The 20,574-nt window shown below is 54.9% G+C and overlaps 1 protein-coding gene across 1 annotated transcript in view; it reads left to right on the top strand.

The window, feature by feature from the left end:
- Nucleotides 1–15,796, top strand: part of LOC131268668 (F-actin-monooxygenase Mical) — a 58,391-nt gene extending 42,595 nt beyond the window's left edge. Inside the window, exons 12-19 of the mRNA XM_058270908.1 lie at nt 6,713–7,936; nt 7,994–11,569; nt 11,736–11,768; nt 12,611–12,815; nt 12,902–12,989; nt 13,061–13,368; nt 13,494–13,675; nt 15,065–15,796. Coding sequence (XP_058126891.1) covers nt 6,713–7,936; nt 7,994–11,569; nt 11,736–11,768; nt 12,611–12,815; nt 12,902–12,989; nt 13,061–13,368; nt 13,494–13,675; nt 15,065–15,070 — 5,622 coding nt within the window. The 3' untranslated portion in view covers nt 15,071–15,796. The remainder of the gene's footprint in view (nt 1–6,712; nt 7,937–7,993; nt 11,570–11,735; nt 11,769–12,610; nt 12,816–12,901; nt 12,990–13,060; nt 13,369–13,493; nt 13,676–15,064) is intronic.
- The last annotated feature ends 4,778 nt before the right edge of the window (nt 15,797–20,574 follow it).

Below are 20,574 nucleotides of genomic sequence, written 5' to 3'. Positions count from 1 at the left end.
TTAAGAAATCCAAGACGGATGTTGCCGTGGCTCAACAGCCGGCCCCGGCGCCGTCCGCTACCCAGCGTAAGCCGCCGGTGCCCAAGCAAAACCCCAAGGTGGCGGTACCCGAACGCACGTCACCCGACGTCGACGAGCAGTTGTTCGAGGACCTACTGCAGGACGTCGACGATACGCTGGTCGACACCTTCGACGCCATTCTCGGCGAACCGAAGTCGAACAAGTCGAGCCCGAAGGGCGCTCGGAAGGCACTGCCTTCGGTGGCGAAGCAAACGGCCACGATAAACGCCGCAGAGGTCGGGAACAACGAGCGATATTTCACCGGCAAGAAGGTGAGCAATCCGCAGCCGACGGCGGCGCCGGGAGTGCCGAAGTTGACGCTCAAACGACCGGCGTTCAGGATAGAGATACCGGTGAAGATGCAGGAGACGCTCGAGGAGATTTACCTGGCGAGCCTGTCCAAGCTGGACACGCGATCCTCCTCGTTGATTGATCTGACCGCGCACGAAGACGAACGGACGGTGGAATCGGGCGGCCTAGGTGTGAAGGTTCCGTCGGGCGTCAAGCTAGGTAGGGTTAATGAGGAGGAACCGGAGGCAGGGGAGCGGCAGCGCAACGACGCGGCTGCCGCTGCCATCCTCCTCCCTCACCGTGGTAACAGTGATAAGCTTACTTTGCAGCCCTTTCAGAAGACCCCTCAACAGAAGCCGACAACGACGACGACGACGACGACGACAACAACGAGCAAAGAAGCGAAGGAGCCGAAATCGCCGAGTACACCACGGGCGGCGACAGCGCAGAAGAAGAGGCAGGCGAGTGGTTGCGGCACGGAGACACAGGCGCAGAAGAGCACCAGGACACCGGATGCGACTCCGACGGTGAATGGTCCGGCGGTGACAGCGACGTCGGTCAGTGCTTCGGTGCAGAAGACTGGAACAACGGGGGCGCCGCAACCGACGGCTGGAACGCCGAGCCCACCGAGGAAAGCTATCTCTAGCGTACAGATTTCGCTCAAGCAATCGTCACCGCAAGCCACTCGCAACCAACACGAACAAACCAAACCAAACGCCACTGGTCCGGGAGCGGGAGCCTCCGAGACGGACACACCGAGCCAAGCTACCCGGACCAAGAAAACGCCCGCACCGAAGCGAGACATGGAAGCAAAGTCGGCCTTTGCCGTCGTATCTAAGGATGCGATGGTTAAGGGCCCGACGCCGCTAGCCGCGTTGCGCCAAATGCAGCCAGTTGACACGCCAGTTGAGGCAAAGCCGAGCGAACCGAATGAAATGCCATCGCCTACGATGAGCAAAACAACAACAATGGGTAGGGCAGACGTGACGAAGGGTGCGTCATCGTCGAACAAACGCGAGGACGTTGCCAAACCAGAACCGCAGACAGAACCGACCAAACCGACAGTGACGGCTGCCAAGGAAGATGGCCAGCGACAGCCAGCGCTGGAATCGGAGGAACCGGTGAAGGTACCGCCTAGACTCTCCCGCTCCCGCACGCTGTCGTCGGACGAGAAGCGCTTCGATGAACTTCGCCGGAAGCACGAAGCCATCTTTGCCTGCCAAGAGAAGGTGGAGGAGCAGGTCGAGAACGCGCCCGTCCCCAGAACGCTATCGGAACTGCGTAGCACCCTGCTGACGCCAGCGGTGAAGCCGACGGGCGACAGTGGGGCGTGTGCGCCCCAATGTCGGGACGGTATCAATCAGCTGGTGATGGAGGTGCTGCTGGACGACCTGCCCATACCGAAGCAGCGGCAGAAGACCTCCTTCCAGAAGGAGTTCAACAAGCTGCAGCGAGCGAACTCGATCGCGACCACTGCCGGAACGTCCGCCGAGTTGCGGATGGAGGTGATCCGTGAGGCAGCGGCGCCCGGCAAGAAGACCACCACTGGAGGCGCCAGCGTGATCGCTAAGCCACTGGGAGGAACGCTTGCCGCCAGCACCAGCAACCTTACCACCGAGCGGCTCGGCAGTGAGGAGAAGATGCAGATCCGGCTGGAGCGTTCCGCGCAGATCAAGGAACAGTACGCCGTGCCGCGCAAACCGAACGTCGTGGCACCCGTGGGGCTCCCGAAGGCGAACGTTGACGAGCGTCAGAGTATCCTTGCTCGCGATGAAACCGTCAAGAAACCACTGCCGGCGCCGGTGACCGACTTCGATGAGCTGCTGGATGAAAAGGCTGAGGAGGAGTCCGCCGTCCTAGCGGAGGTTGACTTCGACAAGTTGCTGCTGGACATTGGCGAACCTGCGGGAAGCAAGGTACCCGTCGGTAAGGCCACTCCATCGATTGCCACTAACCGCATCCCGAACATTGATTTGGAGCGGCGTACGCAAGTGCAAGCTGGTGGACCTAGCTCCCGGCACCTAAAGAGTGCGTCCGTACAGAGTATTCCGGTGGCGGTCAAGACGGAGGGCAAAGTGGTGTCTACAAACACTGTCCGGGCGCCGCCGGAAACCAAGGAAGGCTCGGGAGGAAAGCAATTATCGGATAAAGAGTTCAAGACCACCGTTTCGCAGCTGACGGAAAAACTGGCCGCTGCAAGGAATGTCTCCGCTAAGGCAGAGGCGAAGGTGGACGCAGTACCGATGAAGGCGTTGCTCACGAAGGCTGCGACTGATGTCGTGTCACAAACGGCGCTTGCTGCGGTGGAAGATGTTAGCAAGAAGCCGTCGACCGATTTGATCAGCTCGAGTGCCGTGCTGACGGAAGCGGACCGGCTGATGCCGGACGTGGTTAGCTCGACGACAAAGAAGCAGCACCACGAACAGCCACAGTCCCCTGCCAGCGACGTACAGAAGCCCCCAGAGCCGATGAAGAGCCTGGGATGTATGGATGCGCTGAAGAGTACGGCGTTGGTGATGCCTCAAGCCATACAGGTGTACACGCTGCACACCACCACCCCACCTGCCGAGGAGCACCGCGAGCCGCAACCCTCGACGCAGGGTATGTCGGGCGATTACGCACACATCCTCAAGGACATTACATCCGGGTTGGTTGGAGCAGATTTTGGAGCGCCGGTCGTGTACGAACCGCCGGCGCGTGACACTGTCCACCAGGAGCGGTCCGAGTTCCAGGCGTACAAGCAGCTGCTGGCGGAAAAGGCGGCGCGCGAAGAACCGGTGGTGGCGATGGTCAGCGCCGACCAGCAGCCCCAGCGGCCGCTGCGACGCCAGAAAAAGGTGGATTCTAGCGAGACGTCGCCACCGGCGGCGATGCGAAGCACCGCCCCGGGAGCGGCGAGCCGCGCCTTCGACAACTCCATCTGTATCGATCCCTGGAGGGCGCGCAAGTCGGCCAGCATCGAGAACATCGCCATCGAGCAGGTGTTCGTGAAGCAGAACGAGGAGGTGGTCGACACGTTCTTCGTCGTGCCCGATCCGGCGGCCGACGGTGGGCGCCGCCGCGGCTCCACGAAGGTGCGTCGCTCGAAGTCCTGCGACCGGCTGGCGGTCCCGGGTGCCGGTGGCAGCCGCCGGCGAGGATCGTTGAAGCAAAAGTTCGAGGAACTGCGCGACTTCGAGTATGAGGTGGAGCCACCGGCACGCTCGCGCCACTTGGTCGATCCGCGCCTGCGCCATCTCGATCTCGACCAGTTTGGCTCGGACGAGGAACTGTCGACGTTACGCGACCAGTCGGCCGGGGCACGCTGGCGGGGCCAGGGTAGCAAGTTCCGCAAGAACAAGTCCATGACGGATGTGGCGCGTGGGCGCAAGGATACGGTGGAACCGCCGAAGGTTGACATCGACCGGGAGTCGCCCCGTCCGAGGACCACCGACTTCTCCAAGTGGGAAGCGATCCTCGACCGGGGCGTCACCTACTACGAGGGTGGCGCGAAACCGAAGCCAGACATCAAGACACTGGAGAAGCGCATCGAAGATCTGGAGATCCGGCGGGCGCGCCCGATGCGCCGCAAGGCCATCCCCAAGGATTACGATCCGGAAGAGTACGTGCCGCGGATCAACAGGCGTGGTCCGGAGCTGTGCGACCTCGATCCCACGCTGCCACGCGACTACGATCCGGACGAGTACGTACCCAAGCCGATCCGTGGTCCGCACAACTCGCCTCCGATGCAGCCGCTGCCACGCTCCTACGATCCGGAGGAGTACATCCCGAAGGCGAACCGCCGTGAGCCGGTGTTCCACGAGATACCGGTACCGATCCAGCGCGCACCTGCCAAGTACGTCAAGGAACCGGCGTACCATCACCACTATCCAACCATGGTGGAGGATGGTGGCTACTACGCCGCCAGCACCGTGCCCCTCGGGCGCTCCAAAACGGCCGCCCACGTACCGATGACGTCGAGCCGGTACGATCTGCCGGCGCGCGACATTGCCCGATCGCAGTACTCGCGGCGCTACGACGCCGAAGACCGCCATATCGTCGATCGCAGCCACCGGCTGCACGAGAAGACCAACAAGTACATCCGCACGCAGCTGACGCGCAACGATCCGAATCCGTACATCCGCGAGATGCTCGAGCACGACAGCGACGACGAGCCGGACCTGGCGTACCCGGTGGCCAGCAGCTCCCACCATCACTACCACCGTGCCGGCGGTGCCCCGACCACCAGCACGGCTGGCACGTCGTACGCTTCCGGCTCGACCTACGGCACCTCGGGCGCCGCCGCCATGAGCCGCATCCAGACCAAGGCGATCACACAGCCGTCCCGCATGCTCCACTACACCAACCGTGGCAAGGAGTACCCGCTTGCCAGCTCCTCGTCGTCGGCGGCGTTGGGAGGTGCGGGACCACGCTCCTCCTACGACCATCGGCGGGGACGTGGCGACACGTCACGTACGCGAGAAAACTGTAACATTTCCTAAGCAGCCGCCGCCGGCTCCATTCGATCCATCCACATCCCACCTCTAGCTCCACCCACGCCACGTCATCTCCACCATCATGCAATGCAGCAGTCACTGTCACTGGCAGCCTTTCCTAGTAACGAGAAACAGTCCGTCAACCCCCTTACACATCCCACACGAAGCAGTTAGCAAAACGTTCGACGCTTCGCACCTGCTGATCCATTCAACAAATCACCGCATCCGTTTGTGCCCATCGCCATTTGGTGCTCAGGAAGCGTCATGCGCTGCCCTTTCGTTCGTGTCCTGTCGTGCTTGTTGTGCCTCGAGCCTCGCTCTTTATGTGTGTGTCCAGTCCCGCGTTACAGTAGCACATCGCACCAACACCCCGAGCTCCCTCCCGCCACATCATACTACAACCATGCACAACAACAACAACAACAACCGCAACTCTACTTGAATCTGGCCGCCACAACACAACAACCACTTCCCACTGTGCAGATCACCGAATGCCGAAGGCATTGGATTTTGTTTATTTGTGTCCCTTTTTGGCTCCACACCTGTGTTTTTGTTCCGCCGACTGTCTCCATCGATCCCCCCCCCCCCCGGGTTCGGCTACCGATTGTTGTCTACTCTCTGCGCGCTGAAGGCCCCGAGCTCGATCCGGTTTCGCATTCCATTGCTGGAGGCACTACCCCCTGCGTTCGTTCGGACGCACTAGAGATGAGATGAGAGAATTGAATTGATGAGAAGCGCGTGGAGGTAATCCCCGTTGTGACAGTGTGCTGATGTTGGTTGTGTTGACTGTTCCTTTCTGTTTTTCTTCTCTAATTTCCTTCTTTTTTCTTTTGTTCTTATTTGCGTTTTGTCTACCATCGTTTTTTTGTTTTTGTTTTACTTAAATCTCTTTTACTTTAGCTGTTTTCGTTGTTGCAAGCTGGTTTAGTTGATTGTTGTTTCGATATATATATATATATATTTTGCTTTGGTTTAACAAACTTCACGTTTCACACTGCGCGCGCTAATAATTCTGTTCATTATAATTTGCATTTACGTTTGTTTTCAGCTGGTGAAGCGTTTCTCTAAACGCTTGCTCGTTTTTGCCCCCCGAGGGTGTTGGCGTTTGCTCACGCTTCTCTTACCTTTCCTCCTCCGCGAGGCGAGGGAACAATATTAGTCAAAAATGCTCAAACGAATTATGTACATACCGAGGGAAAACGGCAAATCACTTTCCGCCTTGGGCCTTCCAAAAAAAAAAAACGCAGGAGAGTTTCCATGCCTTACGTCAGCTAACGAACTGTTGTGTGAGGTTCATCCTTAACTGGAGCCATTGTCTTATTGCCTTGCTCGACCGGACAATCCCAAAGTTCGATGATTTCGGTCCCTACTTTCTGCCCAAACCGGCCCGCTGCTTCGTTACGCTGCTCTCTGCATTCAAAACTAACTTCGTGTGATGTGCTGTTGTTTGTTGCCCTTTTCCGATGGCATCTCTTTAGCGTACGGTGTTTGTAAGTTGTTGTTAAAGGTATACTCATCGACAGCGTCGGACAAAACAGTACGGCACGAACTAAGGTCTGCCTTTGGTGTCACAAGTAACTGTCGAGACTCACGTAAATGTTTTGCAACAAACGACACACACTATTAGGAATAGTATAGTGGAAATTTATTGTTTTCTCCGACACTGCCTAACCTGCAACTCCCCCATGTCAAACCGCTGTGCTACGTGGCATTTCTTTTGAATGATGCGCTGGTATCTGAGGCCCCATTTAACCAACCCCCCCGGCAGATGCGCGCGCCCTCTGTCCAGCGGAGTGTCTGTGTCATTAAACCACAAACAAAAACACATATTTGTTGTTATGGGCAGCTTCTAATGTACGTTTGTGTTTCGTTCCTCCCATCCGCAGGGTGCGTCCGACTCGGAGGTGAACTCGACGGAAATTTCGACCGACTCGGAGTTCGACGACGAGGAGCCGCTGCGTGTGCCGCCAACGTTCCACCTGGAGTTCAAGCCGCTGGTCGAGGTGGATCCGACGATCAAGCTGGTGCAGGCGGGTCGGGCCCCGCTGGCCGTACCGCGCCCGGGCGACTACGGGCTCAGCAAAACGGCCAGCACCGAGGGTATCGCGTCGAAGAAGAGCCTCGAGCTGAAGAAGAAGTATCTGCTCGGCGAGGGTACGGGCGGGCTCGGTGTGCTCAAGTCCGGCTCGGCGTCGGCCCTGGACTCGAAGTTCAAAAGCTTCCACTCCAACATCACCGAGTGCCAGAAGTTGCTGAATCCGGCGGCGGCGGCGCCGGCGTCGTCTGCCATTCCGGCGGTACTGAAACCGGCCCTCGGTTCGCCGGTTGGCGGCGGGTTGGCTGAGGCCGAGGAGCAGCAGCAGCAGCAGCAACTGCCATCCGCCACCCACGAGAAGATGCACGTCGACACCGAACAAGAGAACCAGTGCCCGGCCGGTCAGCCGGCAGCGAACGGGAACGCGCCTGCCAAGCGCCTTTCGCTGGTGGAAACCATCAACTCGACGCTGGTCGAGAACAAGCTGAACGAGGCCAAATTAAACGGACCGTTCCAAACCAGTGCCGTCGCCAAAGAACACGAAGCGAGCGGTAAGCCGCCCCCGGTTGCTTCGCCGCGTCACTCAAACAGGGCGAAACAGACGAACGTGCCGGACGAGCACGCCGGCGAACGTTCACCTGGCTTGAACAACAACAATAACAATAACATCAACAACAACTTCAACAACAACGAGGACGTGGACATGCAGATCATCGATCTCGTGACGCCGGAGAAAACGAAAGCGGGCGAGGGTAACGCGGCCGAGCTGGCCGCGGCCGGGAATGCCGGTCGGGAGCAGCAGCAGCAGCAGCAGCAGCAGGGGCACGAGCTGAAGTACATCTCGAACCTCAAGCACGCGTACCTCGATCTCACCGCCCACGACTCACCCAACTGCGATCGGTCGCTGGTGGAGACGACACTCGATTTCAGCATCGCGCCCGGGGCGCCCGTCAACGGGGAACAGTCCGGTGGCACGAGAAAGACACCTCCGGACATCGTACGCATCGACAGCAACGAGAACAAGATCGACGGCTCGAGCCCGGCCGCCGTCGTGAACGGTACCCGGCCCAACCGGGTGGTGAAGGTGGAGCCACAGCAGCCGTCCGCATCGTCCTCCTCGCCGCCCGGTGAGGAGGGATGCCACGAGACGACGCTGGAGGTACCGACCGTGCCTTGGGCGACGAAGGAAGAAGAGGAGGAGGAGGAAGAGGAGGAAGAGGAGGACGAGAGAGGCATCGAGTCGGACAGCATATCGGAGTCGGGCAGCAACCGGAACGGGGGCAGCACCGGCAGCAGCAACAGTACGTCGAGCGTCGAGGACATACCGCACTTCATCCTCGACTCGACCACCAGCCCGGAGACGCAGAACGACGAGCGGTTTGTGCCGCGGCTGGAGGTGCGCGACGCCACCGGCGAGCTGATGCAGATCGACAGCCTGATGATCATCGACGGGCGGTACATCGGCGATCCGGAGGATCTGAAGCTGATGGAACAGCTGCCGCCGGACACGCAGATCGCGGCGCAGCTGCTGCAGGAGGAGATGAACCAGGACAGCATCAACACGGTGGTGGAATGCAGCGAGCCGGTGCCACCGCCTCCGTGCGACACCGACGACGTCAAGGAGGTGAACGGCCAGCCAAAGCAACCGATGGATGATGAAGATGGTGATGAGCGAATGGCGGAACCGGACGAGGACCGCGCCAAAACACCGACGCCACCGGCGATCGAGCCGAGCGTCGCCGCCGCCGCCGAGCGCATCTCGCCGCTGTCGTCGGACTTTGTCACCAAGCGGAATCCGCGCTTCTCGAAGTTCGACACGAAGAACGAGAACAAAATCGACACCCTGCGCAATCTGCCGTTCGTGCTGGACGCGCCGGCACCGGCGCCACAGAAACCAAAGTATCTCAACCTGGTGGCGCACCACAAACCGGCGGCCGACGCCGACACGGACAACGAGCGTACACCGATGGCGAGCGAGCCGCAGTCGCAGCCGCCGGTGGCTCCCGTCATGTCGCACGCGCTCGCACGGCCAGGGGCGAAGGGGGTGGTCGATGGGGACGGCGACTCCGACTCGCAGGACGACACGGAGCTGACGACGCAGAACAACCTGACCGAAACGGAGCTCTCGGACTGGGCGGCCGATGACGCGGTGTCGGAGAACTTCGTCGACATCGAGTTCGCACTGAACGCGAACAATCGCACGATGCGGCGCAATCAGCGACTGCGGCAGGCTCGGCTGCTCCAGCAGCAGCAGCAGAAGCGGCTGGTGAATGGTGGGGGGATCGCGGCCCGTGCACCGGATGGTGGTGCCGCCACCGAAGATGGCATCATCCGCAACCTCGCGCTGGAGGATATCGAGTTCATGGACACCGGCTCGGAGGAGGAGAGCTGCGTCGAGACGTACTCGACCACCAACCGGATGATGCTGCGCAACCGGGGCTACGTGGAGATCATGGATCCGCGGGTGGAATCGCAGCGCACGCTGTACCAGCCGCCGCCACCAACGCTGCCCGCGGTGGCGCACCTCGGTTACGGCGCGAACGTTGCCGCCGCCAGCCTGCAGCAGCCGCTGCAGGTGGTCGAGGCCATCAACAAGCAGATTGCCGGCCGGGTGGACTACATCGAGCAGGGCTCGTATCTGCTCGGCCCGGACGACACCAAAACGCCGATGAACGAGGAGCCACCGGCGAAGATCACCTTCTCAGCGCTCGTCGGCCAGAGTCAGAAGGCGACCGGGGACGTCACCTGGGGCGCCGCCGGTCGTGCCCCGCCCGCCATGAACGACATCGAAGAGGACAGCCTGGTGCTGGCGGTGTCCATGCTGGAGGCGGGCGCTTCGGCCAGCACCAAGTCGGCGGCCGCGGAGGAAAGCGAACCCCTGACGATGGTGAGCGCCGTGCCGGACAGTAGCGTCAGCTCGGAGGTGAGCATTGTAGCGCGCGCGGGTGGTGGTGGTGGTGTGGAGGCGGGCAGCAGTTGCGCCGGCAGCCTCACGTCGTTCAGCTCGACGTTCACCGAGTCGAAGCGAGCGCCGGCGCTGCCGGACTACAGCAAGCTGATGCTACCGGTGCGCAAGGTGTTGGTCGACTCGCTGCCGGTCCGGCGCACCAGCTTCGACCGGAAGGAGGGTCGCCGGGACTCGTTCAAGCGCGTCGAGGACGTCGGCTACGAGGAGTACGTCAAGCGGCTGCAGCACAAGATCCAGCAGATCAGCAACGCGCGCAACTCGCTCGATGTGAAGAAGTACAAACGGAAGACGTCGAAGGGTGAGCTCGGGACGGCGACGATGGACGACGATTCGCTCGGTCCGGATGGCGGTGAGGAGCTGGCAGACACACTGCCCAACACGGCGCTGGAGGACAGTCCCACCAGCAGCAACGGCACGACGGTGCTCCCAGCCGCTGGCTGCGGTGGTGGTGGCCCTGGCCCCGACGACGGCTGGACCGGCGGTTACGGTCAGCCGGCCACCGCCGCCGAGCCGCCGAAGAGTGTGGAGAAAAAGATGGAAGAGATTGCGATGGAGCGCGTCAAGCAGAAGGACATCATCCACGATCTGGTGATGGACAAGCTGCAGACGAAGAAGCAGCTGAACGCCGAGAAGCGGCTCAATCGCAGCCGGAACCGCAACAATGCGCTGCTCGTTGGCGCGTCGCCAGCCAACGCACCGCCGACCGTGGCCGCTGCCGAGCGTAGCCTCAGTGCCCAGCGAGCGGACACACCGATGGAAGTGCAGCAGGTGCACAACGCCTACGCCGGTGCGATGTTCCGCCCCGCCGGTACGGAGGCGTCGACCATTGATACAGCGGCCGGCGGGGGTGCCGAACCTTCCCTTGTTGCTTCCAGCCATTTCGGCGTCGAGCCACAGCTCGTTACGCCCCGTCCGCAGGCGATGGCGTCGGGCACCGACTCCGATGCGCTGCTGCTCACGACCGACCAGCTGCGCGAGGAAGCGCGCTCCCGGGCGCGGCTGAAATCGAACCAAGACCTGGGCCTGTCGCCCGAGGATCGGCTGCTCTTGCTGCGCAAAAAGTACCACATCAATCTGCGCGGCCTAACGGACGACGACGACGACGGGCTGAACCAATCCGACGATGTCAAGAGCAAGGAGCAGCATCACCATCATCATCGGAGCAAGCTGATCAGCTCGAAGAGCGTCAACGATGTGTCACTGCTGAAGCACCAGCCGCACCACCACCACCACCACCACCATCATCACCATCAGCATCCGGCCGATCCGCAGACCCCGTCGCCCGGCGGTGCACCTCCCCTCTCGTCCGGCGCCTCTTCGCTGAAGAAGCTGACCGACTGCGTGTCCGATCCGAATCTTTGCGTACACAGCACGGCGGCGCCGGCATGGACGCCCACCGACGAGGCCGGTTCCCCACCGGGGGTGGCCGCCGCCGCCGCCGCCGCCGGGGCCGACGAGGCCCCGCTGCGCACCCGCAACAAGCGGAAGGATCGCGAGCGGCGCAAGAGCATCATCGAGAAGGTGTCGGAGTTTTTCAACGGACGCAAGAAAGCGGCGGCGGCGGCGGCGGCGGAGAACGGTGCACAAACCGGTGGCGGTGGTGGCGGTGGCAAGGACGTGTCGCCGAAGCAGCCGAATGACGCCGCGAACGGGGTCACTCCAACCGGCGGCTCGTCCAACTCCGGCGCGGGAGGCTTTCTTCGGTTCAAAATTTCACCAAAGCTTAAGGATAAATCAAAGGTACGGTAGCTTGCATGCCAAGTTTCCACCCCAACCACAACGACACACCGTCTGACCCATGGGCTCCGTTTGCTGGTTCCGTGCAGCTCTCTCTCTCGCCCGCCCCACCAGCCAGACTACTTTCATTGTCGCTTTCCGTGTATTTATTTCACCTTCTTTTCCACAGTCGTGCTTTGATCTGAGGAGCATTAATTGTGGCGTAAGGGCTTAACACTAAGTTTTACCTATTTTCACATTCACACTCACGGCCGAACCCCGCCCGCCCCCCTTCTTTCTCTGTTCATGCGTGTTTGTTTTCTTTTTTTTTGGTGTATGTGTTCCTATCCTCTTTATTTTGAACGCTGAAGAAGCTCTTACTTTTTTTTCAAAAAACATTAGATTGTCAGATTCGGGGTCGTAATCATCGAATAGTTGTTGCTTAGTTTTGATCCTCTCCCTTCGGACAATTGGCACACCCCCCATCACACCTCCTGTAGATTCTCTCGTTTTCTATGTGGTACCGGCCAAGTTGACATTTTACTTTAGCTGTCATTGTTATGTACTCTAAATTGTTAATTGAGTAAAGCCAGCTTTTCGTTCCTACTAGAGTTGAGAAAGTATGATAAAGATGGAATATTTTTAATAAAATAAAATCGTTACCAACTCATGTAGAAAATGAAAAGTGAACAATTGCGCTAATTTTGCATTGTTTTGTAAACCGAGGATGTGTTCTTGTTCACTTTTTAACATCTAGTTCATTACAGTGAATTGTACAACTCTGGCCGGTAACGCATATGGTTGGTTTTATTTTATTATTTATTATTATTTTTTTTTTTATTAAATTATTTATGTTTGCTGAAAATTGTGTTTGTTGAGTTGAACTGTTTCACGCAATCGGTAGCTTCGTTCTCGCATTCGCATTGTTCACGAGCGATAGTGTTATTTCTAGTTATACCTAGCTCCGCATGGTTGATAGTGATTCATCTCCCGTAGCCTTGTCAAGAGCTTACCATCGCTGGTATTACTAACCGTTGTCTCTCTCCTCGATCACTTGGACTGCAGGAAAAGGAAGGCCCGCTGTACGGCCGGTGCGCCTCGGAAGACTGCCTGAACAGCAACGCCTCGAACGGGTCGCCATCGGCTGGGAGTGCGGCTGCGAATACGGCCGCCCACCACAACAGCTACAAACCGATCGGGCGCAAGGAGGCGGAGGAGCTGGAACCGCCACCGATTCCGCCGCTGCCGCTGAACTACGAGCGATCCGATGGTAGGTGCCTCGGCCCCGGGTAATGGGACCGCTCCTGCTCCTGTCCGCCTGGACGTAATCGATTTTCCGTGTTTCGCTCCTTGCAGACGAGTACGGTGCTTCGAACGAACCGAACAACGAATCGAAGAAAATGCGTGCAATGTCGAAAACATCACGACAAGCGGAATTAAAAAGGTGCGAACCGCGAACCGGTCCCACGGGATGCATGCCTTCTTAAACACACCGTTTCTCCTCTTGCTTCGCAGACTGAGAATTGCTCAAGAAATACAACGAGAACAGGAACAAATCGAGGTACAGATCAACGATCTTGAAGCGCGTGGCGTGGAGATCGAAAAGGAGCTACGCGGCGAGAGTGAAACTCTCAAGCAGTACAGCGTCGCCAACCTCGGTGCTAACGACGACGGGCTGGTGAAGGAGTGGTTGGAAATCATGAGCAGCATCACCCGGCTGAAGGTGCGCGACGACGAGCTCAACATACGGCAGCAGGAGCTGCAGCTCGAGCATCGCCACGCGCAACTGAAGGAAGAGCTCAACAGGCGGTTATCGTTTGGCAGTACGTAGTACCCACAACCGGCGACACGGATGGTCTCTCTATCCCCCTGTCGTTTACCTTATCGACAAACAACAAACCCGCTAAAGCAGCTTCTGTTTTCTCCCCCCCCCCCCCCCCTTGCACAGAGCTAGACAAGAACTCTTCCGACGTTGCTGCGGAGGGCGCCATTCTCAACGAGATGCTGGAAATTGTGGCCAAACGGCAGACGCTGAGACCGCCGCTCGATGCGGCGGCATCGGCGACTACCTCGTCGACATCGTCGAGCGTCGGCGTGCTGCCCCACGCGCGCGTTACGAAGGACACCGGTGTAAGCATCCCACCAACCTTTTCGTTTATGCCCTCCCGGCCCCTGGCCACCTATCTGCTAGTGTTTTCCGTTGTTGTTGCCGTAGTATTTAGTTGGTTCGCTAACTAAGCTAAGCAGCTTATCCGTCCAAGCGCACCTTGACTGGTGACTTTAATGTTAATACACACAGTGCAATATCGTAGGATAGCGTTGATCACGACGATGGTGTCCTAAACATCACACCAAACAGCGCTTACATGGTGTGCAACACTTGATAGCACATTTTGGCAACACACACATACACACTAAACTTCTAAACTGGTGGCTTGGTAGCTAATACCTAACTTTGGCTGTAGAGAAATTTCACACACCGTATTCCATGTCCAGGTTGCACCCATCTAAGCGCTTGTTTAATTGAAAAACACTGCATCACTGCACACAGCACTGTTGCGATAGAGTAGTTGTAATGTTCTAAACAACCTTTCCAATATGTCCCCGGATCGAAGCAAAAGTGAAGTAAAACTGTATAAACTTTTCACAGAGATATTCGTGGGTTTGCTGCGGAGGAATGTAAGGCACCGTGGTGGAACTTGACCCACACACACACGCACACACACGCACGTGCACGTACATGGTACTGTTTGGAACCGGACGCTATGTTGCCATAGGTGTCGAATCAGGTTCCGACGCAGCTCGCGGAAGCGCCACCTATCTTCCTGGGCTGCTGGGGTTCTTTATTTATCATCTTATGCATTGGGTCTCAACGAGGCTTGAGATGAATGGCATGAGCATGAGCGCGGAGTCGGCAGTCGTGACAGATAGTGACCCCCCTCCCTCCCTCCCCCCCATCGCGCCACAGAATGATGTTGCACAGCACGGCACAGAAGCTTCGGTGCGATGCTGATGGCCCGAAAGGCCCCTTTTGCTAGGAACATTTCCCCCGTAAGCAGGTGTCGTGTGTGTGTGTTACTCACCATTGTGATGATTGTGCGCACTAACATAACACGTATTGTATTTATAGTTTTGTACATTACCTTTTTGCGAACCCATTTCCTAACGCACACTTTGTCTTGAGTGAAAAATATACTATTACAACTAAGCACCGCGTTAACGGGGTTTTTTATTTTAGTAGTCTTAAGTTGAATCCTACCCGCCTGGCTGCCTGCCTGCCTGCCTGTCTGCCTGCCTATCAACCTCCTTCCCCTCTATAGTCCGTATAGCCTAGTATAGCAAGTTCCAGGTAGCATTTATCCTAATGCATGCGCACCCTCGCACTGGATTGGTGCCTTCTCGATTTCACTGCTGAACGCACGCCGCATGTATCCACGGTTGTGTGCTAATTATAACGCACGAACCCCTCCCCCACACTTCCGACCCACTCATCAGCTTATTCTGATTCGATTTTTGTAGATATAAATACCACAACGGAGACGCAAGACCCCCTTCATATACAATAGTGTACACGCAGGAATTGCAGCCGAACCTCACATCGCAGCCTGCCCGATGGGCAACACCGGATGCTCCTTCCTCTGTTCCGGGGAGGATACACCAGGATACAGTTTGATTTCCCTCCCTCACCCCGGACAACCCGGCACGCGGCCGCGTCAACATACCGACCCAGCTACGTTTCACGACCCCGGTTGGTGCTGCGTAGTAGCGGGTTGAAGCGAAGAAGTTTAGTTTAAGTATTTAAAAACGCAAAGTGTATAGATTTATGTACCTACGTATGTTTCAAGTGATAGCTTCCACCGGGACCAGTGGGAGCAAGCGAAAAATCAATTATTTTTACCACAAACTCTGGTAAAGCAGCAACCGTGCAGGGATTCGAATTCGAGCTATAACACAGCGACAGCAGCAGCAGGCAGCATTGACTAACGATTAACGATGGCAAGCGGTGAGGATGGCGTTGCGAGCCGAACGAAGCAGGTTGGGCAGGCCAAAACCCCGGGAACCGCCGGGGACACAGTGAGCACAGCTATGGACAGTTGAACAAATAATCGTGTGATCGAACGGGGCGGACCGGTTCCCACAAGCCGGGGACCGGACCCGCACTCTGACTAGCGTCATAACTAAAAAAAAAAACCGTAGGATATATAGTAGAGAATGTTTTTAAGGTATCGGAAGCGTTGGAAAAGGGATTTATGGACCGGGAGCGAACAGGGACGAGCCGACGTGGGCGGCACCCTGCCACAGAACAGACTTTACCGTAAGCTGTGCATACGCTACGGTTACAAAACCGTGTGTTTGTGTGTTTCTTTTTTTTTTTTGTTTTTACAACGTTTATCGTGTTCATTTTTCGACCTTATCTAAACGCTCACGTTTTTATACAGTTTCGGTTTTTCGTTGCGGTCTTCTAAGTTGTGTGCTATTTTATTTTATACCGTAGGGATTGTTTGTGTTCGTCTTTGTTCAGTCTTTTCTTTTTTGTATTTTGTATCGATTTGGTTGCGTTACTTTTACTTTCATTCTCGTACTCGAGCCAGCCCGATTGATCGACTGTTTTGTTCAACCACAATAGTGAAACGATTGGGCAAAAGAAAAGGAGTTGTACAATATATATATATATATTTATATATACATACATACATATAGATATATATGCAAATATGGATATTTATTTTATGTTTTATTTTATGTTTCCTCCTACCACATCCACGGTCATCTTTTGCAATGCCAGCCATCGACAAAGAACGGCTGTTAATCAACCATCCACTGTGCTGCTAGAGAGGGGGTGGGATGGGGTAGAAATAATGTGGCCTCATGCTCGTACGCCAGCAGCATTGCATAACGCACACCCAGGTTTTTTGTTTTATCCGGCGCGCGTTCCCCAAAAACCGTACAAAACATATTTCCCTCTCCGGGAAATGTGGGTAACTGATGCATTGCTTCGTCATGTTACACATAGCCACACACATTCACACACACGCACGCATTGATACTCAAAAAAAAAACTATGTCGGACCAAGCGCGCTTGCAAAAACATCTAAATTAATCCGTAAGCTATATACATCCTCTCTATTCGATTTACTTCGATTAACCTAACCGGAACGCACAGGGTGAGGCGGGGGAAAACTCATCTCGATCCGCGGCGTTTTATTGCTAAGTGTATGTGTTTGAAACGCATGTTCGAACGAGCTACAGTAGACTCAGTATTAGATGAAAAAAAGAAAAACCGCGAGCTCTTTCTCGAGGTGTAGTGCTTTTCTTTTCCTAAACACTTTATTTGACGCGCCGTCCCCCGTTCTCTCGGGGTGTTCGGAAGGAAATAAAGTTATAACTCATGACGCATGCTGCGAGGTTCACAACTAGTCAAAGCAGGGGGTTTTTTTTGGTTTTTTATTACGTCCCACCTCGTCCCCTGGGAAGCAAACCGGGAAGTTTCCGGTTAGGAGCGTGTTGAGTACACGAGGTGTAGAGACGACGTCCGGGAAATTCGGCGCCACACACCCTCACACCCACACACAGACACAGACATCGGGGATCGATTCTACTCGATGTTCTACCTACCTATTACCTCTTATCCAACGTCGTCGTCGTATGGAAAGGGACGTTGATGGAGGCGCACCAACAACAAACGAACAAACAACATATTAGTAGCCAACAAGCGCTATCCAGTGCTTGCATAGAGTGTGTGTGGGGGGTGGACCCACACGGTAAAAAAACGAACATACAACTAAATGAAGAGCTATATTTGTTAACATTTGTCGTATTTCGTATGCTCATATACCCATGCAAACAAGATACATACCCCCCCTAACTTTAAAAAAAAAAAAAGAAAAACCAACAACATTTTACGGTAAATATACGGGATCGGGACAACCAAAACTCACCCCGCTACGGGAGGGCGCGGCGCACCGAAGGTGCTGGTAACACGTGGTGCTACGCAAAGTATGGCAAACAATAAATGTAAAGTCCTGGTTTTACTTACCCCACGTGCAGGTTTTTTCATGCGAGACGAGCGAGCGGCGGTAACGTTTTAAGTGCTCTGGACTGGACGCGTCCGTATGCGTGAGAGTGCGATTTCTTCAACACGCACGACGCCCCCCCCCCCCCGCCCCCCGCGCAGAGCCGAGGGGGCGCCGTGTTGCCTAGCCTTAAGTTATGTGTTGTTCCAAAAATGCAAGATTTAACATAAAAAAAAACAAAAAATACGGATACAAAATTACACCAAAAAAAAAAAAAACAAAAAAACAACAAACGAAACCTTAAACAAAACAACAATTTGAATGAGTTAATATGAGCTTTGCCACAACGACACAACGGCAACAGCAGACAACGCGGCAAGCTTACCGAGAGGGAAAGAGAGAGAGAGAGGGCAGGTGCTAGTGTTAATCCAATGTTTTTGTATGTTTGTGCGCAAATACAACATTTTCTCATCAACATCCGCTGGGTATCTGTGTCTCCTTTTTTTTTGGCGTTTGCAACAACGAAACACAAAACCTACACTCTATAAATACAAATACAAAAATACAAAAATACGTTAAGGTTTTTTGTACGATGTATTATTGCATGATAGACAAATAGTTATGTCGGTAAGTAAAACAGCTTTAAGTTATCGGGAGAATATTGCAATGTTATCCAAAAAGAATCATTTAGGTCCCTCCCTCATGCATTGCTTGCATGAGTTTATAAAAATTCGGCTACGCAATACGCAGGGGTGCGGTATGAGGGGGGGCCCATGGGTACCCACTAGTGATGAGCGGGTCGACCCGAACCTATCGGGTCGGAGCGATCCGTAACCGACCCGGAGCGCTCCGGGTCGAACTCTCGATTCCAACGACTCCGGGTCGACCCGTAGGTGCAACGAGTTCGGGTCGACCCGTAGGTGCAACGACTCCGGGTCGACCGGTAGGTGCAGCTGCCCATATGCGAGTTCGACCCGTTGGTTCGGGTCGACCCGTGGGTGCAACGATTCCGGGTCGACCAGTAGGTGCAGCTGCCCATATGCGAGTTCGACCCGTTGGTTCGGGTCGACCCGTAGGTGCAACGACTCCGGGTCGACCAGTAGGTGCAGCTGTCCATATGCGAGTTCGACCCGTTGGTTCGGGTCGACCCGTAGGTGCAACGAGTTCGGGTCGACCCGTAGGTGCAACGACTCCGGGTCGACCAGTAGGTGCAGCTGTCCATATGCGAGTTCGACCCGTTGGTTCGGGTCGACCCGAACTCGTTGCACCTACGGGTCGGAATCGATTCTTCTAGGGACGGACTCGATTCCGGGTCGATCCGTGAAAAGAATCGTAAGACTCATCACTAGTACCCACACAACACATATGCATGTAAATCGAATATCAACTTGAAATAATCGTACTTCTATGCAATATGATTGAATCGTAAATGATGCTAAAATAATGCCTATACGTACAAAAGTCGAGGCGCTAACCGTACATTGTTCAAAATGTATACGTTTAGTCGTATATTTTCTAAGTCGGCAACATATACGACTTACGATATCCATCAGCCGTACATTGCTCGTATATCTATACGTATGCATAAAGAAAATCGTATTACATTCTTAATCGGCATCATATGCAACAAAGAATATACATTGCTCGTACATTGTCTATGCATAATGCGATTCCGAATTCGAAATATACTAATATGAGATTCAATTTATTCAACTTAATACGACTTCGTGTTGTGCGGGTATCAAACTTCTACAGAAGGTTATCAATCTACAGAACGTTGTCAAAACCATCCCTTAAAACCTTTTCTAGACCAAAAATCACTGATTGGTTTTAAGGGAAGGTTTTAAGAAGGACTTAACAGCGTATTTACAGACTCTTCAAATCTGCTAAGATTTTAGACTTAATGAGTGGTTTTATAGCTATCCTCAAAAGGTTTTAAGGATGTCAAAATTATTAAAACTATTTTGCCTGCTGAGAAACCTCTATAAAACCAATTGGACTTGGTACACCCATGTTAAAACATTGATAAAACTTGTTAAAGTTTATTAGGTCTTGGAAATGTTACTTGGGTTGTAAGGTATCTTCAATCCTGGTTTTCAATAATCTAGCCCTCTGGTCTGTTTAGCCTCTCCGGAGGTTAGGATGGACCCTATGTCAACGGACAGGACCGTGAAGACGTAGGCAGTGTTTCGGAAAGGATTCACTCTCCTGGAAGATTCACGCCAAGTCGCAGAAGTCGAGCTCATGTTCACCTGTGCTCTGCTGCTCCCCGGAGCACTGGACCAAGACTGATGCGCGAGCCACGAGTGGACGTCCGGCTACGAAGGAGTTGGTGGTGCTTCTCCTGGGGTTGCAGTACGTGGACAAATGGCACGTCGACCGAGCAGGAGCTTGGTTTTGCGGGCCAACGATTAACATCAGAGGTGTCAGATACTGGAGAACCCCCGGCACGTAGACTAGGCAGGAGCTTAGTTTTCGCGGGCCGACGATCCAGAGGTATCAGAACCTAAGTGCAAGTCCACTAAGGGTTTTTAGGAGGTAGTGGTGTCAGATAAGTCAGTTGTTCGCTTGTTCTCGGGATCAATAAAGCAGGTGCAAAGTCAACTCCGATCTTCGGCGTACCTGATATTCACTCTCGTTGAAAGAACATAAAAGTATAGTTTGAGTTAGTTTTAAGTTGAGCCTTAAAGCATTTGGATATGAGGGTGAAATAAAACTATCTTTTCTAACTTTATCATAATTTACATTTGTTTTATTTAATATGTACATTTAAGTTACAGCGTATGAAGAAAAAATCATTGTATCTTCTCTGTCTGTGCTTATTGCAGCTAATTTACATTTTATGTCAGGCAGCCCCATTTCTATGACGCTGTCTCTGGCACTGAGCCTCCCTTCCAACGCAATTAGTACCCCGAAATCCAAAATGTTGGGCTCACTGAACATGGACTTTCCCCTTCAGGGTCCACCTGTCGGTTCCCTCGTCCAACAAGAGGGTTGCTTCCTCAAACATAACGA

The sequence above is a fragment of the Anopheles coustani genome, chromosome X (assembly GCF_943734705.1).
Source record: "Anopheles coustani chromosome X, idAnoCousDA_361_x.2, whole genome shotgun sequence".
NCBI classification, from domain to species: Eukaryota; Metazoa; Arthropoda; class Insecta; order Diptera; family Culicidae; genus Anopheles; species Anopheles coustani.
Note: the sequence above shows the minus strand (reverse complement) of the source record. Positions and strands in the feature narration are given on the sequence as shown.